Below are 24,039 nucleotides of genomic sequence, written 5' to 3' on the forward strand. Positions count from 1 at the left end.
GCTGCCTCCCCCCACCTCCGAGCAGGTGGTGCCACGCAGAAGAAAAGCAGAATGGATGGGACCTGGGGTTAGGTCATAGCAGCACGCTGGCATGGCCCAGATGACCTCCACCCAGGGTTTCAACCATTACTGTGGAAGAGGCTTGCTGACCTGTTCCTGTAAGCCTACAGCTTCTGCTGGGTGCTGCAAAACCCTGCCCTGGCGCCAGACACAGCTGACTGGAAGCGCAGGCAGGGAGCTGCCTGATAGCATGGCATGGGCAGAATATATAAATAAAGGCAATCGCCTCCCTTGCTTGAGGAATATGTACTCCCCTTCACTTCCCTGCTGGATGCCTGTTGCCAGAAAGGGCTATTCTGCTCAGAGAAAAAGTCTGTCCCCATGTGACTGCTCAGGAAGCCATGGCATCTCCCTGGGTCAATCAGCGCAGTGCTCACACACCAGAATTGCTCCGTTAGTCACATAACTGTTCCAAAATTATTCCACTCATCCTGCTTTTGGAATTGAAGAGAGTATTAGAGGTGCAGCTCTGGGTCCTGATTCCAAAGTGAAGACCCAGGGATGTCCTTGTCCCTGTGCGGCTGACACCGCTGTGGGCAGCTTTTACCAGCTGGCAAGCTGGGTTGGTTTGGTTTCCTGGTTTTGTTTTTTTATTTTTTATTTTTTTATTTTTATTTTACTCTGTTAAAAAAAGAAAAAACAAAGGCAACTGCTATATAGAAAACACAGCACAAGGAGAAAGGTCTGTTTGAACCTCTCTAGTATGGCTATTAATTGTCAACCTGACACACCGTTCGAAGGAAGAGATTTTCAAGGGCATGGAGGAGTCCTGGGGCTTGCAGTAAGGTTGGACTGGTGCTCCTTGAAAATCTCATCTCAGATTTTATCTGACTGCTATTGAAATTTCTAAAACCAGCAAAATTGCTTCTCTACCTAACATCTTCAGAGGACATGGCCTTTTTATCCTTAATATTTTGTACTTAGGCACTGGGGGAATTAACCACTCTCAAAAAATAAAGATATTCAATCACTGGAAAAAAAGTTCTGGGAAAAGGGTTGAGTCTCTACTATTAAAGGCTTTTAAGGACAGGTTCAACACCCACCCACCAGGTATGTGATAAGTATAGCTCAATCTGCTTTAGGGCAGAGAAACACTGTAGCTGACATCTCCAAGTCGTGGCCATGTGATTCTGTGCCAAATAAATACTGCCAAGATCTCATCCTGCCACGACCCGGGATGCGTTTAATATCCTGACCAGCTGCTCAGTTTTCCGCCTTGGCTTGTTATTTGTCCAGGAACACACACAAGCTCTTCAGACATCCTATTAAGAATCAACTTACATCTTCCTCACAAACCATCCAAAAGCTCACCTACTTTTACAGTCCCCCTGAAAAAAAAAAACAAAACTAGGGAGCAGCAAAGCAAGAAGAATGTAGAGAAATGTTTAACCTCTCATTTCAAAAGCTTTCTATCAGCTTTTTCTCATCTTCAAAAATGTCAACCAAACTGTTGGCAAATTGATGACAAGCAAGAAAACCCCTCACTGATAGGAATCACTGAGACTTCTAAATAATAAAAAAAAAGAAAAAAAAAAAAGGTCAAACTATGAGCCTGGGACATTTTTAGCAGTTTTAAACAGGCACTCACAAACATCCGAGATGAAACACCATTATTGTTGCCCAAAGCTGACCTCACAGACCGAGCTCCTTTCAGCTGCCTGACAGTGCACAATTAATGTAACCACAGTAATAACAATCAAGATACAAAGATAAAAGGAAGTTAACAGCAGCAGCAGCAGTACTGGTCTGCCACACTCGCCTACGGACAGCCAAGGGAATCCATCTGTTTACTATTTCTGCACTGAACACTTATTTTAGCAGCTTGCTAACCTGCTCTCAACACAGACACAGGAATGGAAAACGCAGAATTTTATGCTGGCCTCTCCTATAGGCTTGTCTCCACCCTGAATTATTTTTCTCCCCCCTATTTATAAATTTCGTGTGGGTTAAAAACAGACCATCTAGTGACAACACTTAATTATGAAACTCTGCGGCACCTTTTCCGATTTCTTGTTTGCTGATGAAATCAATGCTCAGTAACAAAAATACCAGGATAAAAATGTCCTCACATCAGCAATAACATGCTGTGTACAGGGTGCTGAGACAACCACCACCACCACCACCACAGTATTTCAGGGAGACAGCTGGAGACCACAAGAGCAGGTGCTGCTACAGCCAGCGTGAAATCGACCCGAACAACTGAAAAGCACCAGGAGCAGCTCACCCCATGCAAGCTCTGTCACGCCAAGTGCCTAGGACAGCTTTCAAAGAGAAGCAAGTGAAAGATGCAAAAATTAAAAAAAGCAACATTTTTCAGGCAGAGCCTTTACTCTGATAGGTGACTCCTTCAGCTTTTGGCAGCGGGTGCTGAGGGGGTCTGTGGGTACCCTTCAGCTGGCAGCCCCATCCCATCTGTTTGGAGGCAGTGGGACTGCTGTGCCACACTTGCCAGCAGCCTGGGTGCCTGCTCCAGAGGGAAAGCAATGATGTTTCACATAAACGTGGTCCTGATCCCACAGGCTTCTCTCACGCATAGCTGTTGCCTTCGATGAGGCAATATGGGCAAGGGAATTGGAAAAGTCAATCTTATGTCTTATGTGATCTGAAAGTTTCTTCAGCAATTATGGAGAAAGAAAATGTAACTGTCTGGGGAATTTTTTTTTCCCCTCTAAGAAAGAAATTTAGAAATGGTAAGAGTTTTATTTGCAAGTTAAGGCTTAGTATGAGTTAATGCTAACCTCACAGGTCTAACATGCAGTGCTGAAGGGAGGGATTTGGTTTGCTTTTTTTTTTTAAAAAAAAACCAACAAAGAATGTGACTTCCAGATACATTAGTTGCTCTAACAAGCCATGCACTGAAAAATGAACCAGACCAACTCCTCATAAACTGTGAATCTATCCTCAACAATAAACTGGTAGTAGTAGAAGTAATTAATCATATTTCAAAAGCTTGGCAGGTTCCTGACACTGACACTTCTACAGAAAGTTGGGGTGCATGAGAGCTTGGCGACCCCAGCTTTGCTGCTGCACCCACTTTCTAGAAGATCCCAACTCTTTGTGCCTATCATCTTGCAGAAGCTGGGTATGATGCACAGCCACAGCTGGGGAACATTGTTGTTAAAATGACACTAATTTAAAAAAAGGTTTTTTTCAGAGTTGTGCAGTAGTTCAGGGAGATGTGGGGACACTGCCCTCCCTACTGAAAATCAGTGGGCCATTTTGCTATGGATATCCATCAAGTTTTATTCACTACAGCAAACAGAAGAGGAGAGGAGAGGCAAGATGGCTGTAAAGAAAGGTGAGAAATCTGTAAGTGAAGCTTGATATTCTCAACCTCCAGCAACACGAGCAAAACTTTACAATGAAGACATTTGCCCCTATCAAAAAGTAGATTTGACAAAAGTCACAAAACCCAACCAGTTCATATTTTTAAAACTGCTTATGTCTGTTTATGTCCCTTCTATCTTAACAGCAATGGATTTCCAACAGCTGAGATTTACGAGATGGAGCTTTGATGCCAAAGGCAGCTGCACATTCCAAACGTGTCACCATGTCCTCCTGCAAGCACTGAAAAGTGTGACAGACCAATGCTGGCAAGGGGCCTCCATCTAGGTCTGAGGCAGTGCATGGCATCTAAAAAATGACACACACTATTTTCTTTTTATTTGAGGCTTGTTAAACTGACTGTATTTGTGGTTTTATTAGTCAAAAGTTACTCATCTTGCCAAGCACTCAGAGTATTTTTGGAATGGTTTAAAAGCCCATGAATGTTTATTTCATTATTAAAAATGCTTTTAAATCCCTGCTGGCAACCCTTGGTTGTGATTTATAGAACCACTTTGTTGAGGTGGAACAGCGCATTTAGCATCTAGGTTTTTAAAACTAGATGGATACATGAAATTACTGCCTTTCTATTAACTCCCATGTATTACAGTGTTTTGATGGTTTACATGAAAAGTGTACTATGTACAACACAAATTAGTGGCTTCCTAAATGTATCTGCTTGAAAATGCTAAAATAAGGACTCAGCCCAACAGATAACCTGTAGATTATTGTTCTAACCACCTGATGACCAAGGTACGTGAGGTGCATTTTGCCATCTGGCAGATACAAAAATCTGTAAAAAATAAATATTTTTTGCCCTGACTTGTTTATAAATAACCAAGTGCACAGAACACACAGTGTGAGCAGTGCAGCCATCAGAGCTTGTGGCTGCAAACACAGTGTGTTGCAGGCAGTTTTTCTATAAAACCCATAAAAGACTGACTGGATCCTGTTTTTATTTGTGCATGGTTTTGACTAAGTAAAATTCTGCTTCGCTTTTAAAAGGTCTTTTTATTAGAACCCTAGAATTTGGCTGTTCCCAGTGTGGCCCAAGCAAAGCCACCAGTGACCCAAGGAGGTGCTCAGGAACCTCTGGTGATGACTTCACTGCCTCACATCTACAGAGGAGCTGCTGCACCTCTCAGTGGGCAGCACTATCACACCAAGTATTGATGTACCACAATTGTGACCAAGCTGAGAACTTGTGGCAATCTTCAGAGCTATTCTAAGTTACAAATGTTGAGTTTCAGAAGAGTAGTGACCAGCAAATGCTCAGGACAGCAGTCTCCTGATGCAACAATCCTCAAGCTCCCTTTGGTGTGAGCACACAGTGCTGATGAGGTGTTGGAATAAATGAACCAAATGGGTTTCAAATACAGCTGCCCTGATGTTTAAACCACAGGCTCTTTTATTTTTCCATCATGTAAGTCAGCACCATTAATCTCTGGCTCCTAGGTCTGCAATCACATGTCTTGCATGTTATGAGATCTAGCACTTCCTTCAGCAACCCTCCATCCCTAAGAGGTTCCCTTGCTGGTGTGGATTTCTGCATGGGAATTTAAGTCATTATCTTCACCTTAAAAGATCCCAGAGCTGAATTAACTATATCCTAAATATGGTACACTACGGACAGCTACTAGTAAAGATGATTTGGGAAAAAAAGTACCAAAATGAAACAGTCTGATAGTGAATGCTTTCTTCCATTACTCTCCAGGGTAAAAGTAGGTGTTGTGCCAGCCAAACACAATAGATTTTCCTGAACCACATCAGGAAGACTTAAGCACTGATTAAAATGATGATGAAGATGTGGTATTATTTATGATATACAACTCATTACCAAAATGTATTTGCCATGTGCCAAATGCATCTGCCATCTAGAAGCGAATGTGATGGTTTAGAACTGCATCATACCTCAAGCAGCTCACATATTACTTCTGACTGAAAAATACTGCCACAGTCATTGAAGCAAAACACAGCATCCATCCCAAGCCACAGACTAGAACTGTAATTTCTCCCCCTCATTTTTTCAGATGAGCTGGCAAACCTTGCTCTTCAAATTGGAACCTCTTGAACACAACAAAACAGTCCATCTGGTGCTGCAACAGTAATTCCATTAGAATCCTCACTTCCATTAGAAAACACAGCTCCCCAAACCAAAATGAACCCCAGCTTTGTTTCAATAACCTCTCAATCTCTGCAGACAATTTACAAAGCTGCTCTAACTGAACACACATTACACCCCCTCCCAGTCAAACTACCACCTACTGAAACCTGGAAGTTCAGGAAGGCTGGTGGGTTTGTTTCATTTTGTTTTACAAAAATGTATGTGAGCTGCAGCAGGCAAGAAGAGATCCCAGCTGCATGAAAAAAGTTGTTGTGGTTAAGATACATTTTGCTAACCTGAAGGGAAGATGCTGGGAGGCGTGTGGGCAAAGAGCCTCCCTCCCTCAGCCAGAGCTGTGCTTCCCAACAAATGCCACATCCAGAGTCATAGAGACCCACAATCAAGAATGGGTCTTCCATGAGCCAGTGAGGAGCTTTTAGAGGGCTCCAATTATGGTCAACTGTGAGGTTGGTAGCTGAGATACCAGACCTTGAAACTTTCGGCAACATGCTGCGGAGTCTTAAGATCTCCAAGCAGCAATGTAATTTTAAGAATCTCCCTCACTAAAACATATAGGAATCAAGGTTTTTCATACTAGGAAAGCCCGAAATGAAACACTAACTCTAGGTATTGACCAGGTATTAAGGGAACCCACCCAGACCTTGGAAGGAAGAGAAACTGTTGCTCAGATTGATCTGACTGGAGCCTGATGGTCTGCAATGACTGAAAAACTTTTGGTGGGACAGGTTTCAAACATTAAAATGTACTCCAAATATTTCTTTTGAATCAGGACATCTCCTAGGGGCTAAATTCCAACCCTAACGCTCCCTCCCCCCTTTTTTTTTCTTTTTCTTAAACTGAATGCTGTTAAATGGCTACACCAGCCTTCTATTAGGGTGTAAAAGGTAGTAAATGCACCTGACACTCTAAATATTGTATTTCTATATCCAAACACCAAGATAGCAAAAGTAATAAACAAAAAGCTATGAGTGGATTAAGCTTTTCAGTGTTCACATTCAAAAACCTACATTTTCGTACTAAGTCTGATACTCTGACTGAACTGCTTTGTTTTTTTGGGTCTATTTCAACTAGTTTCTCTTCTCTTATGGACTGACAAATAGGTTGAAGTGCTGCTCTCTATGGAATAAACTTTTTGTTTCACTTTATATAGGCTGGCTTTTCAACTTCTGCAGGGTTACTTCTGCTGAAGATCTGACATTATCTTCTCCTAACAGAAAGTAACTAATGAAGCCTACCTGAAATGTATTTCATTTTAAATGCAACTATACCAAACCTCAATTTCTGTTTCTGTGCCAAGTACAGTCCACAAAAAGCTAACAGTGAGTGGATTGTAGGCATTATATCTTGCAGGTATTATTTATGAAAACAAATCAAATCAGAACTTTGCAGCAGAAATAGGAACACATCTTGTAATTTATGACAACGTGCTAGTGTCCTTCTGAACAGCTTCACAAGCTGCTTTGTTATGGTATGCTCAAGTATTCTGCATGCCTTAATGTTTCACATTGCAGGGAAAAAAGTCTCTTTAAAAGTTTTAGCTTTCAAAAAAATCCTTAGAGTTTTTTTTTTTCAGCTGCACACCAGACCGTCCTGGGATGAACAATGAAATGGATCCAACAAACTTCCCCAGAGGAGAACCCTGGAGTGCCTGATAGAAGCATGGTGCCTGAGGAGGGTGATGCCTTTCTGCCTTGTATTTTTTCAAAAGTATTAGTAGAAATTTATCTTACCTGACACTTATGAAACTGTCAGTGTAATGCTATGCAGCTGCCAGAAACAACGTAAGTAAGACCTGGGTAACAAACCAGATCTAGGTGCACAGAGAGCTAAATTCAGTGGGTCTTTTGTTGAAGGAACAAAATGAGAGCAGATGAGAAATGATGGGAGTTCAAGGAAGATGACTGTTTTTAAGTAATTTGGTAACTGAAAAAACAATCTAGTGACTTCAGCGTTCCTGACTGGCCATACTACACCGAGAAAATATGTATATATCTTAAGATTTCTTAAAGGATTTTTGCTCACTGATTTGATTCAGAGCTTATCTCCCCCTTCCCCAAGTATGACCTTTATATGGCTTGTAATGAAGATCTTCTTCCATTCCTGGTGTTTCTTTGCAGACATACTGATGCCTACCCAGCAAAGGCAGTGCAAGATTGTATACAATTCTTCTTCCCTGAGTAAATGGCACAGTTTAAAAAAAAAAAGAAACCACCAAACAACAACAAAAAACCAAACTAAAACCCCACACTAAAAGCTTCCCTTCTGCTACCTTTGATTCAGAGACAGGAATTCTGCTCCCATGTGAACAGCCAGTATCTACTGGCTTTGTGAGGTCTGTACTTGGGTCTCCTGTGTTCAGAAAAACACAGTGCAATCAAGGAGGCTTCAGGCATCCAAGGACAGGAAAAGGCAGGATCCCCAAGATTCTACTTTTCATGCCTCAAGAGGGTAGAGCATAGTCCTTGTTTAGGTAAGTTTCCAAAGTATCTCAGACCTTTAAGTTTAAACATAGATAACATTTGCTACTTATTTCTAAGAGAATCCATTTCTGAGTAAGCTCTCTTAGTGTCCAAAGACTGAAAACAAATCCAGGGCCTCTTCACATGAGATGACTTCTCTTAGACTTCTGTGGACTATAAATGAGCTTTCCAACTGTGTAAAGAAGACAAAAGTCCAGTAACACAAAGTGTATACCTGGAAAGGTCAGGAGAAAAGGCAAACTTTTCTCTCACAGCCTGACTGCACCCAACTCCATCTCTCTTGATCCCATAATCTCCAGCTTGATTCCACTATAAATCCATTGATGTCTTCGGGCATTTGCATGGGTCTCTGGATCTTTCCAACAATGTCAACAGTGCTGAACCAGACAGGGAAGTTTTTAAAAGTAAAATGGAAGCTCCCATATAGACACGTTAAAGAAAGAACAAGTGGGCAGAAGTTCTTTGCAAAATGTGCAACATCTTCAGAGTCACTGTGCAGAAGCTGATGGATGATCTGACAGCTACAGCTTACAGTTCTGAGGATCCATCTCTGGGTTTTAGAATCTTCCATTTTCAGGTGGAAAGCAAGCTTGTTTCTTTTTAAGTATAAAAAAGCCAACAAACTCATGGTGTAGCTAAGAACAAACTCTAAAAATACTGCTAACTCAGCCACTTTTAAAGAAAACATTCATTTGATAGTAAAGTAGATGAAGTATCAAAGAAGCTCTGTTTGAATAGTATTTATTTGCAAACATTAGTTTTAAATGGGAGACTGTTTACAGGCACACACTAGATAACCAAAATAGAATGAACATAAAGAAATCTATTTGAAGGTCCTTTTCAAATATTTCAAATATTTTATTAAATATTTTATTCAGTTTCATTATCACAGTTTAATGTACTTTATAACATGTTATACACATGACTTAACATGTGCACTTAAAAATATCAAATTAGAGGTTTTTGAAGAAAGTATGACATTCTATAAATATGCTTATTGACTTTTAACTACACACATCTAAGAAGGCAGTAGCTCTGTTATACCATTGATGGAGATGAACTATTGTAAGGCATGTTTACACCAAGCTTTGGAGAGAATTGAGCTAAATACTGGGTCAAAATTCCGTGGAATTACATGTGAGTATAAAAGTCGAAGGACTGGACTCTAGGAAGAAAGATCATAGCAAATTAGTTGTGTTAAAACTGTCAAGAGATACTGGTTATTAAAAGCAACTGCTGCTGAGAAAGAAGGTTTTTGTAGCATCCAGGTTAGCAGGATCTGTGGGGTTTTTTCAGGTGCGATTTTCCAAAACCACACCTTATGGTGCAATGTTGACAAAAGAGACCAAAATCTAGCGAGAAAGGTAAGAAAACTATTGAGAAACCTCATGTTTCATGACCTAACATAGGAACACTTTTGAACAGAGAACATGTTGCAAGTCACTGCACTCCCAGGTGTGTTTATGCATATGTATACATACATGCAGACACATGCATATATATGCCTCTCCTGCATTTACCACTTCCAAAGCCCTAACTACTGTAACCACAAAGCCCTAGCAAAGTGTAGCAGCGTGTGGGGAAAAAATAGGTTTCATTTTAGGGGTGGAAAGAGCAGATCAGATCATTATGTTTGGAAGCCTGGTTAGTTAGCCTGTAGGGGTGTGTTTTGTTCCAATAGAGTACAGTGTGGGTCTGCTGGTAGATGGTAACAGACCCAGAAACCACAATATGTCTTTGGAAGAGCTCAATAAATGTGACGCTATTTGCAGTCGTTTCTAAAATTCCATGTCAATGAAGGCCCTAGGTCACCAGGATGTGCCTCCCCCCAGGAACGTCACACAAGCCTAAGCTTAACTCCATAAGCATAGTGGTCCATCATTGGGGCTCCTGCAATCTCACAGTGCAAACAATGCTGCCCCGAAAGTAAGGATGATTTTCAGCATAAGCTTAGGTGTGTTGCTGAGTGGAGATCTGATGTCAAGTCTTCCTAGATATCTTCCTTTGATAGAATCTTCCTTAGAAGAATTAGTGGGGGAACATAAAATATACATCCATCTGATAAGCCTGTCCGAAGTTCAATTTCTACTGTCAATTCAGTAGAAAATACTGAGTATATAAATTATTATAACAGTACTTAGGTGAGAGCATAAACCTCACTGCGCCTTTTTTATGGGAAAATGCAGGGGAGGAGACACGTAGCTCTTCCACAGCCTAAATGCACTCATTCACTGCGCTCGGTGTCCTGAAGTGCCTCAGTGCCCTGGCAGCTGTAGGTGACAGTTTCACAATATGCACAAGGTAAGGAGAACACCACAAGTACTACGAAACATGGAAAAGATACGTAGGAGCTCTACAAACTATCAAACAAGCACGGCAAACAAAGGGCATCTAATGGATGACATAGGGTATACAACACACAAGTCGCACAGTTATGTCTCCTTGCAAAACCAGGACTGCAAATGTAAACCCCAGAGTAAGTTTCAAGAGCAGCATTTGGCCTCCTGCATCACCTCTGGCAGTATCTGAAGTCCATCATCCCATCAGCACTGCATTTTCTGCTGATAAAAAACCCAAGCTCACTGAACCCATCAGAGCCAGCGGGCTCACCTCCTGCGACCTGCACGGCTATGGCAGAACTTAAACAAAACTGCTCCAGCAACACTTTGGCTACCACTGCATACCCAGCCTTTATGTTGTCTGCACTATATAAACGTTGCTCTTGGAAAGTAAAGCACACAGTGATATACAAATGGTATGGATGGCTGAAAAGTTGACACAAACAAGCCTGAAAGCAAATGGAAGTTTAACTAAAGTAGTCTTTGAGGAGAGGTAGCCATATTAGACTCAGCATTCAAAAAAAGGGAGTGCACTCAAAGGGTCAGCATACATTACAGTCTCATGTAGACCCACCTTGTTTTTGTTTTCCCTATATATATTTTTTTTTTCCAGAATGTACACACCCAGGCACACACACGCCCATACACACATGCACATATATATATATACATCTACCTTTTTTCATAATTTCCCTTCGCTGCCGTAACTTTGCCATACTGAGAAGAAAGGCCACCTTTCCTTTCATCCTCAGTTGTCCCACGCCTACAACTGCTGCCTTCAGTCTCTTCAGCATCTGCAGAGCAGCTAAACAATTGAAACTGATTCAATTTATTATCCTGTTCCAAAAGACAGCATCCAAACTATAAGGCATTCCCTCGTTCTGATGTAAGTTACAACTCTCTGCGGTTTCTACTTGATACGAACTGCAGAGTGCTCTTCAGCCTTGTGCTTTCACCCAAATAAAGCAGCTTTCACCCAAACAAAAAGACCCAAGCTGGACTTCAAACACCACAAGTTCACACACTCCTATCAGTCCCTCGTTCCTGTGCCCCTATGCAACAACTCTTATCACTTCAATTCCAAGTCATGCACCAACGCTAAAAATAGAAAACCAAACTATCAAGAAGTCTCTTGCTCATTACTTTGGGATAGTATATTAGTATAAAAGAGCATTCAGTCATCTTAAATAAATATATTCTATTTCTGAAATCACAGCACATTCAAGGGGTAGTTACTGCCATAAGCAGAGCATTAAGTAATCTCAATAGATGTTTTTAGAATCATATAATCATTTAGGATTTAAAAGACCTTTAAGATCATTGTGTTCTGACTGATTTGGTCTAATATGTGGAAAATAACTTACTGTGAGGATAAGAATCTGCATCTCAAATGTTCTGCAGAACATTTTTCCCATATCTGTATACAGTACTAGAACAATTAAGAAGACATTACAGTAATTTCCTCCCAGCTGCTCAGATCTGTAGCTTTGGCTACAACAATGTATTTCGTATACCTCAAAACTACGTATGAAATATCAAAGATCACTAAATAAATAAAAGCCAAGGAAAACTGGGGCAAGTACTGCATTTTACACTTGAGACAAGATTCCCCCCCTCCCATGGATAAGTCAGAGAGGACGACTATGGTAAATGCTTTTCTTTTTTTTTAAAGAAAGATTTATACACAGGTTCAGATCCAGAAAATAATGTGAAATGCATAAATATCGATAGCTTTAGCTAAGTTAAAATGGATTCAGTAAAGTATGATACAACATATTCAGAATAAACAAAGCAGAAAAGCATCATATTTTGGTTTGCTTGAGATATACAATAAGGTGCAACAATTTCTTCTCTAGAGGCATTTGTGGACAACGTGTTAACGGGTAACAGTGTTTGCTGGTATACTGAAGTACACACAATAGCAATAAGATTTTCCAAAATGAAAGCAGCTGAAATTAATAAAAATTAAAACAAAACAAACAAGGAAAAAACCCAACCCCAATACAGTAAGATATTGGTCTGAAATTTTTGTTGTGCTAACAGACTTTGTTACCTGAAAATACTGATACCCCTTTTCTAGTAGATTCAGGGAAAATTCTACCTACTGAAATCAAGACATCACTCAGAGAACCAACAAAGGCAAATGCCTAGTGAACTATAAAGCTTTGCAGGATTTCTGCTACTCTCAGTGCCTAATCGCTTAAAAATTAAGCATATCTACAAAAAGGTTTTTAAGTATCTGAAAACAGTCATATCCAGTAAACTGACCCAACCCTATCCCCTCTCTAAGGGAAAGTCAAGGAAAAGCAGATCAAGTAAGATATTAATCCATATAGAAAAAAGTAATTTTCTGTTTCTTTTAAAAAAGGTACCATCAATATACAGAAATATCTTCAGGAACAATATTGAAATTTAAATTGAGGAAGGATGGGGTGCTTTGACAAAAATATATCTACTCTAAAGGTTTCTAGAGAAATAAGTTAGTACCATTGTCAACGTGAACGGCCTGCACTGTAACATATTTGGATTTCAGCTAATTATAAAGTGGTCCAAAACTCCAACAGCCAGCCACCTTGCTGTGACCCAACAGTTTAAGTCTTTTAAGTTTTTCCCATCTTGTTAAAATAACTTACAAAACTTTAATAAAATCTTATTAAAAATACTGCCATAGGCTGCAATGGCATTCTAGGGGCTCTTAGTTACATATTCACCTGAATTTTTAAAAAGCCTTTTCACTGATCCATTGGCTTGTAAATTTTGTTTTTGCTGTTGTTCCCTTCTTCCAACACATGCATCCCTCCATGGTACTGTTTCAGTGACACTTCTCCAGCTGCCTGTCTTTTGTCAGACTTTTAATTTAAAGTTGTGTTACAACACCTGTGGTTTGTTGTAGATCATTTCCCGACACTGAACCAAAGACTTCCACTTAACTACAAGAATGAAAGGCTAAACCTAGCAAGCATTAATAGAGTTGCTGTCCATATGGCTATTACATCAAATTAGTTACAAAATAACCCCAAAACACATTATCAATTCTGTCAAGTATAAATAAGAATGCCTGATAGAATGATGTAAACTCTCATCATTTAAAGACTTAATTCAAAGAACTTCAAGCTCAATCTAATACTATCAAAAGTTCTGCCGGTATGACGAAGACTAATAGAAAATTATTGCTGGAGTCCAATTTGGTAAATTGTTGTGCTACAATGCAAAAAGTAGGGAAACATCTTGTGCTATAGAAGTACCCTGTTGAATTTGTAGCTTTCCATCAATTACTAGAGATCATTTTGCATTTGTTGGTAGGAATCAATGCTTGGTTGTACAATAGTGTAAGTCAAGATAGCCAAGATAACAGCCCAAGTGATACACTTGGCCTGCTTTTGGGATGTACTTATGAGAGCACAACACAAAAATCCAACGTAAGCAAAGACAGAAACTGGCAGATGGGTCTGTTTGGTGGTCTGAATTCAGTCAAATGTTACTCTTCAGCTGTAGTTCACCTGTATACAACCTTCCACTTCACCAATACAAACTGTAATTGGCCCACTATGCAAACTGTGAGGCCGATCTGGACTGTGCATAGTAACTACAACAATGCCAGTGGCTGTAAAATGCAAAAGGTATGTGTATCGATGTACATGTATATCGAAAAGTCACAATTTTAGGTTTTCCAGAATGGTGAAATAATACTAAGGTCACTTTTGAAAAACGCATTTGCAGTACTTTTTGTTTACAGGAAAGTTTCACCAAGTCGCTCAGATATCTATGCAAAAATAAAAGGAACCCTCCAAGGCATGAAATACAAGTCAATTATCTGCAGTATTCTCCTTTCCATACACCACTCCTTTTTCTAATGCACATCATCCTGGTTATTCAAAGCTAAATTAAAAAGAAACAAACCCAAACATAGCCTGTCAGAAAATTTGCCAGTAAACTCTACCACTCTGGTGGCAAATATAAAAGTGCAGAACATCTGGACCACATGGCTGCCCAAACACCGCTAACAATGGTACGTCTGTCCAGGCTGCCTTGAGTTCTCTGGAACAGGTTTTAAATTCATTCTACAATATAAACGTAGGCATAACCTATTAATATAAACCATCTTAGAACTTAAATCTTCATGTACAAAAATGACTAATAATAACTAGTGCAGTGCGTCAGTGTTTTTGTTGTTGGTTTTTTTTTTTTTTTTGTTTTTTTCATTTTCATTTAGAGTAACTAGGTATTATATGAAACTAGTTGCCGTACTCTCTGGTTGGTAAAAGAGACACTGTGTGAGCTAACAGTAAAGGCAGCCTTTTTCACACCAACCACCTATTTACTGTTTAAAAGCCTTCAATAGAAAGCAAGCTCTAGGATCATTCCATTTCTGTTCATTAATAGACAATTAATACCACCCTCCTACATACTGGGTTCCGATTTGAGGACCTGGCCCAAGTTGCTAATGTCTGGCTTCCAGTGAATTCTGGGCCACTCAGAGCAATAAGCACTTGCTTGCAGTCTATAGTTTCCATCATATGGACTGACTAGCTTCCCTTGGTAAAGAAAAGGCTAGGTTATTAGGTAAAGCACAACGTTTTACAATAAAGTGGAGCTTCACTGGTCAGCGCAGGAAATAAGCACTGGAGCCTGAGACATTTCATTTGGCTGTCCGTCATGTGGGAGAGGTGTGGCCCTCTGACTTCTGCAAAAGAAGAAAAGAAAAGCCACCTATGATTATCTGGAGCATGGGAGGTGCTTTTATCAGACCTGAAAGTGTGGAAAGCGACACGGTTTAACATTCGACGTTACAGCAAAATAACTCCTGCTGCTACAGATGCTCACATACCACTGTCACACACTGTTTTTTGAGGTGTTCCTGCAGCAGGAATGCAATAACAGGCCTGAGGACAACCTGCAACACAATGCTATGTCAGGCAAAACCAAGGTGCAGTGGTATTTGACTACACAAACCCAAGCGCGTGGCAGGAGATTAAGTCAAGAGCACACACGCACTGTTACTCATTACGTGAGGGAGAGGCCTCAGCCCTCGGCTGCAGAGAGTACAGCTCTTGGGTAGAAGGCAAGAGAAGGTAAATGCACAGAGACATATGTTGTGTTAATGCGAGTCAATAGCCAGCTTTTAAGCAATATGGAAATACACTCATCAGCTGAGCTGCACGCTGGAATTACTCCAAGTTTCATGACCTAACGCTTCATCAGCACAGCGCAACATCTCTTTCATCACTACAGCAGTGTTAATTTACAAATAATCCCCTGGCACGGGGTATCATAAAAAGAAACTGTGCCAGAATTATGTGCTGGAAATCAACATCAGTCATTGTAGCAGATGGACTTGGGAGAGTGCCTTTGCAGCTTGCCTTTTACAACACATACACAAAGCATGTCACCACCTGTTACCTAATCTCACAAGTCAGGTTCTATTTTTGCTACACAGTATGTGTAATTTGGAGCTATGAAAATCTGAGGCTCACTTCATATTTACACAAGGGCCACTCTACCTTACTGTCTAATACCCCAGGCAGAAACAGAGGTACCATACTTCATACAACTGGAGTCTGATGAAGTGGCCCTGGCACAAAATGCAGCTCAGGTTCACAGCATTTAACCAGAGCATGCTTTGGTTAAATAAAGGTAAATAAAGCTTTATAGAAGCCTTCAAATAAAAACCACGCTGCCACTTCAAGACAAGCTCTAATTACAGTTTAAAAGGACTCTGTAAAATTTTTAATTATTCAGACACAAAGAAACACATCAAGCAAACCTCTACTCTAGTTCTCATTTCTTGCTATTCACAAATAAAGAAGTGAGTTGCAAACAATAACAGTCAACACAGTAGAAAATAGAGAAAAAATCTAACTCATCAGGCTTAGATTTCTTTTTTGACTTCCATTTGCCTAGTCTGTGAGAGAGGTGGCTAAGTTTCTAGTAGGTGAGAGTCTTCCCCTATTTTCCTTCCCCCTGAGGTATTCAGAAGCTGGAATTAGCAAGAATGGCTGGACATTAGCCAGCGTGGTGTTTTCAGGCATCATGGAAAGTGCTGCACTGCCCTAGCTCCATGATGAGATGATAAAAGGTGAGAATAAGGAAGATCCCAAGAGAAGGCTACATAGAACATTAGGTCACTTGAACAGGGACAAGAAGAGAACTAGAACTCAGAGGAATAAAGAGGAAAAACCCACAGTGAAATGAATTCTGTTGTTGTGCAATTCTGATCAGTGTTTCTGGAAATCAATGAAACCACAAGGGTGTGAGGGAGAACAGAGCTTAGAACAGCACTTCCCACATCTCCCTTCAAGTCTTCTGACTGCAAAAGATTACAAAAATGAGTTCAGACTTTTGCTGTTTTGATAGTAGACACTTGTATTGCGTATTGCAAAGCTGGGAAGAAAAGACCAAGCCAACTGCAGTGTGAAAACACTTCTCATCCAAAAGAACATCTCTTAAGCAAGACCAGAGCTTCTCCAGAGAAAAGCCAGCAGTCTGAGCTCAGCTGATGACTTCTTTCTTGTAGGGCCCCATAGATTCTAAAAAACCTTCCAGTATTTGATGCACAGCCTTAGCACACAGAACTGGGTTGGCTGATGGTAAACTGAGGTTGCAAATCCACTGCTGCCTTGTGGTTAGGAAGCCAGCAGTCTATCTATTGTAATTTCCAGACTGTGATGGTTTCAAACTAGCCCAGGACTTTCCCACTGACTTTCCATTGCATGAAAGTATGTGGGTTCATTTACAATTAAGCTGCAGCATCAAGGAGGAACACTGGATCATTAACAGTCAAGGAGGGCCTACTGTTATTGTTTTCCTCCTATCACAAGTCTAGCATGCAGGATCTGACCATGCTGAACTGACCCAACAGCCCTCAGTAACCTGCACATTCTCCATCTTCTCTGTGTGGAAGGTCTGCTCTCTGTAACCGAGAGGACCAACACAAATTAAAATGGTTTTTCACCACCCAGAATTGTTCTGTCCCATGCCACTCTGCACAGGACAGATGCTTTGCTTCCCACACAGTAAAAATAACAAGTTCTCTTCCTTCAGCCACATTCAGCACAAAAGCTCCAGCTGAAGTTACATGAAATCCTCTCCACAGTATTAGGCCCCCAAAAAATGCAAATCAGCAGGCAGGAACTATATAAATCTGCTGTTATCTGACAAATAGCATCTGATATTTAGAAAGCCTCAATCATTAGAATCCCAAGGAGCATTTGAACCTGTTTATGTAAAATAACTGGTAGGCAAGTTTACCAGGGATTTTATTTTTTAACTGACTGCTGAAATAGACTACATTACCATTTAGGTGAAGACTTACCACTACTAAGCAAGTGGTGTAAAACATTCACAGGAAGCTGTGTGAGAGGAAATGTAGGGCCAATTTAAACAGTCTGCAATTCACATGCCTTTTGAAGAAGCTGGCAGCCACATACTATGCACTTTAGACAACAAGAGGAAAAGAGAACCCTACCTGTGTACATTTTCCATGGCTGCTACTTCTGCCAGAGCAGCTAAGCTAAAAAATGCAGACACCGCTGGCATATCTGATGTAATACTATTATTTTCTTCTCTCTCTGCATTTCTGGAGCATTCACTGTTGCATTCTGTTTCTGCACTTGATGTTTTTTGAAGAGTACTTTGTGGCAGCTCTTTTGGCTTCTCCTCTGCAACAAAAGAAAGTTAAGCTTGCACATCTAGCCCTCAAAGTCACAGCAGCCCATTGATACACTGACTAGTCTGGTGGTAACATCAGACCATTACCATTATGATTCTGATTTTTCAAGTGTGATTGCACTCATGCTGCAACCTCTTCTGACCCAACCTATCGACAAAAGCACAGTACTAATGTTTATGTGAAGCAGTCTGCTGATTTTGCTTTCAGCTGAGTTTGATCTTTTAGGTCAGGCAACAGAGCTTTTGTATACATTTTAGATACAAAAGTCCTGAAAGACTGTATTAACTGCAGTTGACTCCTGCAAACACTGTGTCATTAGCTGTCAGACAATGGAATTAATTTTTACATTCTATAACTATATGCAGTGTCCTTTATTTGCTGCACTGGAAACAAATAGTGAAAGGCAACTGTTTTCCATTTATTTCTGTATCAGCTCTCAATTCTTAAAGAGAAATATCTGGAGAGAAGGCAGATTTGGCCATTCAAACCAAGAAGCCTGGCCATTACTGACTCACTGATTTCCTGGTTTGTTGATACCTGTACTTTAAAGAATGACCTTTCTTAGTAGGTATGAAACCAATCTAATGAAACAATACTTCTCTGATAGGTTGCTTTTACTCCCAAACCTTCTCCAATCGTTCAGTTTTTACAAAAATTTCACAAAATTTCCATTTTCTTACCCAGTGTCCCTCCTGCTGGTGACACTCGACCATCTGCCGTTCGGACAAGATGTGTGATCTTAGTTTTCCTTGCTTTCCTCTTCTGGCTGCCAACTAAAGGCTCATGCATCATTGCTGGCTCTGGAGTGTTTAGGGCAGATATAGAAATTCTCTTCCAGGCAAGCTCACTGGAATTTCTGTCTTCTGAGAGTATGGCTGAAAGAGGACAAGAAAAAGAGGTTTAACATGTAGAAGAATTCAGCTACTAGCTGTGCTCATTTAACATTTTGCAGTGTCTGCATAAAGCCTTCCCTCAAGGGTACTCAAGAGCATAACCTATGGTCAAGGTATGATCCAAATGCAGTAGATATTTGCAGGGGCATCAGCTCTTGAAGATGTTCTGGAAGATTCAAGTTTCTAATGTTTGCAAAAGTAAACTGAGACAGGCAGTAGGACTTTGAGAGGGAGCATGGTATACAACAGTCTGCATAAAGCACTCTGCAAAAGAAGATGCCTGCAAGTAGCTAAGAGACAAAATGTATTCAAGAAACAAAAATGATGCTCAGGTAAGCTTATCTTAGCTCACAGGTGAACTCGCAAGGAGAACTCAGGAAAATTCCTGACCCCAAAACCTCCTTCCATAGTCACTTTGTTGTCTCCTCTAAGCAGAAGGAAATTCTGCCTTTTGCAAAAAAACACCCAAAAGGCAGCACACACGAAAGCAGAGCTGGATCACAGTTGAAGACAGGAAAAAAAGAGAAAAGCAAGCTAAAAAAGAGAAAACAAGCATGATAGAAATACTGCCTACATAAAGTCAGAGAGTGAGGAAGGAACAGTCTGAATCTTTCTCAACAACACCAGTCTTAGCATTTCAGAAGTAGCCTCCTGCCCTGAGCTGGAACACAATCATAGATTTTCACTTGACTTAAACACTTTATAATCTTCTCTGTGAAAAAATGGGTCGAAGAGCAATCACAAAATGTATTTAAGCTTCCAAAGTCTGTGATCAGTGTGCAGTTGTCAATCATGTGTAATTTCCATTGATTTAATAAGCCATACTGCTGATACCACTGGGTATCACTAGTATCACTAGTCCATAAATTCAAAATGTGACATGTTTTATGGGACCTACCTTACCTGTGATCACTGTAAGACAAGGTTAGAAAGAGACCACAGATAAGAAAGAGAATGCCCAAGTAGTTTCTTACAGTCTAGTCTGTTTTGAACTTGGCAGCACTCACAGCACCTGCACCAAGTCCTTATGGTATTTTTTCCTCGTGTACTATGATCCTGAATAATTACAGACTTTTTCTCCAATGCCTGCATCTCCCCTGATTATCTTTACTACCTCTCAGGTTACACCCCATCTCTTTTCAATAGAAAACAGAAACACATCTATTACTGTGTCTACAGCTAGCTTTCTCTTCTCCACAATTACTTTCATAAGGATTTTCCCATTTTAAAGATATGGCTAAAAACCAAGTTTGCTTTCTGGTTGGTAGGACCAGCAAAAACTATACAGACAGAACTCAAGCAAAAAACTGCTCTTTCAGAAAGGCTCAGCACTGAACAAGACCATCCTCCTACACTGAGACTGTCCCTGTCACACAGGAGCAACCAACCCCACAAACCATGCACAGTAGCCGAGCAGTCTGAATGGACCTTCCCCTCTTTCATTTTACAGTGCATTTACTGTTTATTAATTGTGTTTTTTTTTTTTTAAATTATTTTAGATTTAACAAGCTTCCTATTCAAAGATATGACTAATATAACCTTTATCTTTTGCTACCTTCTGTAACTGTTAACTTTGAGGATGTCAGCTGGGTGAAGAGACCAGCTGTAGCATGAATTTATCTTGTTAGATGATGCTCTTTGCTCTTCTCTTTTTAGGTGGCAAGGGACCTTTTCATGTTTTGTGGCATAAACCTAGTACATATCTGTAAAAATATTTGGAAATGTTCCAAAACTTTATACTTTTATGTTCTTAATTCCCCTTCATAGCTCCTCTTGTAAAAACATTTGGAACTTATACATGCTCTTTATTTTGAAAAAACCCACACAGCTTCCATTTGCTTTTCTCAGTGTTTAACTATAGCTGCTAACCTTTCCAGAGCAGAGCTATGCTGTAAAGCTTACTTTTTGTACAGAGAGCAAGAGAAATCATGAGAAAAGATTTGCTCTCTAAAAGTTCAATTAAGTGAAGCACTAATGACTGTGAACGTGTCTTTCAACTAATTCAACTGGGCAAAAAGTAAGGTCTTCAGATAAACTGCACTGAGACCAAAATCTTGACTGGAATGCATAACTAAATGAGCAGCTTTCTCTCTAGATTTCATATTTGAGAATACTTAAGCATTGATAATGTATTAATGTAATGGTTTGGTTATAGTCCAGTTTGTTAATTCTGATTTGTGGATTTGCTCTTATTATTTAGTACTTTGACAGTGCTCTTTATTGCAATTTAACTGAGTTTAAAATGGCATTAATCCTAGTAAAACAAGTTTGCTTGTTTTTTACATTTAATAAAGTATTAAGACCTGATTTAAAACAATAAACAACATACAACAGAAAAACCTGATGTGCAATGTTTTAATCACGTGTTGTATATTACAGGCCATGTCAAGTTACTGGAAATTAATTAGATTAATCAATGCAGTAGACAGCTGCCTTTTACATTTGTTTTCTTTCTCATATTGTACACATCAAAATGCTCAAGAAACTAAATATAAGACAAACTCTTGAAATCTAAAAATTAAAAGAAGTGACAGTTACTGAAGACATAAAACAAAGAAAACATGCAATAGATTAGCTGCAGGAGTATATTGTATTGGCATGTTTGACTGAGATACAGCAGCAGGTGGCCGACAAACTTGGGATGAAGCAAGCATATTTCTTTTTCATGTTTCATGTTTCTTTTTCATGTTCATTTCTCTGTCCTTGAAATGAGACTTGACAGTCCTCTGTTTTTCATTCCTCCTCTAGCTCCCAAAGTAACCTCCTTGCCACTTGTAACATTGTCACCACAGAGCTTTGGAGAAGGAAGAACTCTGGGTCAACAGTGGGTATTTTTTTGGCTGGGGGGGGGAAGAGGGTAGGTGTCAAAGGGAAGAGTTTCTTGTTTTTTCTCTAGCAGTCTTAGTGAACACTGGGATGAGAAATCATTTCACTTCTTTACAGATCATTATTCAAGCAGACATGAAATCTAATGAAGGCAACACCCACAAGACCCTCTGCACTAAACTCCCAGGAGTGGGTGCTTCAGCAACTGTGTATCTCAGCTGGGTGCTAAAGGGAGTCTTCTTCCTGCACCCCTTTGAAAAGAACAGCATCCAAAACCAGGCTCCAAACCAGGACTCAGTTTTGTTGCGCAGGAAGGACAACGCAAAACAAGTTCAATGCCCTGTATCTGTCTTTAATACTTTCCTTAATACATTTCACATCTATTGTAGAGCTAAGCTAATTTTCAGCAGAATGCTGCTTAGAAATGAAATGAGGTTCTGCAGCTCCTCTGCAGTCCTTGTAGCAGATATCTGTATGGTTAGCTTTCCACATGACCTGCAGCACCTGCAGAACTAGAGGGCTGTTTTTGCAAGTAGAGCTGAGCACACAGTATAAAGATGTGGACCTTCTGGCACACTTAAACCACAGTCACAAAAATGGCTTTGTGAGGAAAACATCTAGAGCTCTGTGCCAGATGGCTTCTTGAACACGTACAGCTCACTCTACTCTGCAGGCCTGCAGAGGACCTGTGATCTTATTTCCACCCATCTACAATGCAAGAAGGAATCAAGTGTAGACTGCAAGATGCCATGTCACGGAGTGTTCGTCTGACATAGCATTTGAGAAACTGCCTTAGCTGTAACTCAAGTCTTAGACTGACTAAAAACCAAAACAATCCACCCAACAAAGAGAGAAAATACGGATTTAAGGCACCTGGCTCACTCTCATTTTTCTCATTTGTATCAATTGACTACTTGTGTAAAGCCTGTGACTGTAGATTGGAACATTTTTTGCTAATTTTTAAGGTTGCAGTGTAATAGTACACAACTAAAGCAAAACCAGCAGCCCAGGTGCTCTCAGAAACACTGTGCATATACACAGTGTCTTACCCCATGGTGAATAAGGCTAGGGTAAGACAGAACTCCCTTTGGGAAATGCACTCAAATCACAGAGGTGGTTATGTTGAAAATGCTGAATTCACTACTGGTCTCAACTCAAAGACTGAACAGCTATCATCTGCCTCTGTGAACAAGAAAAATGAAGTCGATTGGACTGATTCAGCACACCAGAGGAGAAGAACTCAGCAAGTCACGAGACATTCAAGACAATTTATTCAGCAATGGCTGTTTATCAGAGAGAGCTGCAGGAGTTTAACCACATCTAGTGAAAAAAGAATGCTCTGTAGGTCCAGGCATGCTGGTATCAGGAAGGACAGGTGGACTGTAAAGGTTTAGTGATCTTTATTAAGTTAAAAATGAGAAGCCTAGAAAGGCAGAGCAAAACTTCAAGTAATGCTCTTTTCACTGGTGCCGGGGGAGACATTTCACCAATGAAGCGATGCCAAACACACTCTGACCTACACCATGGTGGAAAATCCAGCTCTTCTGACAACAGGATACTGCTGCAAGATCACTTGTGGGGTCAGGCAGCACATGGAGCTGCAGCAAGGGCGGAGTACTAACAAGCAGAACACCACCTGACAAGGCAGCAAATGGTCAAGCCAGGTGTATGGAACAGCTGCTTGGATGGGAAGCTCTCCTGCCTGAAGCCTGTGCTGACCCAGCCCTCTTCCAGCCTGGATGGATGCCAAAGGCACAGTGGCACACAGCTCCCGGCTCCATCTGGGCTCCACACAACAGGGCTTTTTCAGCAAAAAAAATTTAAAAAAAAGCCCAGTAATTGTATTAATTTTCTGCACTTCCTGTTCTTGCTCAAACATAAGTGCTAAGGATGCATAGAGTGATGTGTGTGTGGGAGAGCTGGTGGAAGATCAGTAGCAGGGCATTGGCTCTACCAGCCAGTGTAGACTGGGCTCCTTCACATATCAGCTACTGCTAAGACTACATCTGCCATACATCTACTACATCCATACATCTACCTGATGCAAAAGCCAACGCTGTATTTGGCTGTTACACAAACCATGCAATAGTCCCCAGCATAGGTCACAGAAATGCACCTGCAAGGAGTCAAGGGTTGTGGCTTACCCATTGTTACTTGAAGTATTGCTTCCCACTGGAAAGCCTTGACTTTGGAAGAAAAATCTCTAAGATGAGTGGTGTTCAACCCCCCAAATCGGGATGGGTCCACCTGTGCTTCTCCATCTTCCTAAGGATGCAGTGTGTCTCTGAAGATACTGAATTGTGTTATTGTGTGCTCTCTGCTA

The 24,039-nt window shown here is 40.5% G+C and overlaps 1 protein-coding gene across 12 annotated transcripts in view; it reads right to left on the reverse strand.

Moving 5' to 3' along the window:
* Nucleotides 1-11,509: 11,509 nt before the first annotated feature.
* Nucleotides 11,510-24,039, reverse strand: part of BBX (BBX high mobility group box domain containing) — a 143,919-nt gene continuing 131,389 nt past the window's right edge. For all 12 annotated transcript variants that reach the window (XM_030447992.1, XM_030448001.1, XM_030448041.1 and 9 more), the window contains 3 exons: nucleotides 18,678-18,872; nucleotides 17,794-17,986; nucleotides 11,510-15,012 (listed from right to left, as the gene is read on the reverse strand). In XM_030447992.1, coding sequence (XP_030303852.1) covers nucleotides 14,925-15,012; nucleotides 17,794-17,986; nucleotides 18,678-18,872 — 476 coding nt within the window. In that variant the 3' untranslated portion in view covers nucleotides 11,510-14,924. The remainder of the gene's footprint in view (nucleotides 15,013-17,793; nucleotides 17,987-18,677; nucleotides 18,873-24,039) is intronic.

This window comes from Calypte anna, chromosome 1 (genome assembly GCF_003957555.1).
Source record: "Calypte anna isolate BGI_N300 chromosome 1, bCalAnn1_v1.p, whole genome shotgun sequence".
In the NCBI taxonomy this organism is placed as follows: domain Eukaryota; kingdom Metazoa; phylum Chordata; class Aves; order Apodiformes; family Trochilidae; genus Calypte; species Calypte anna.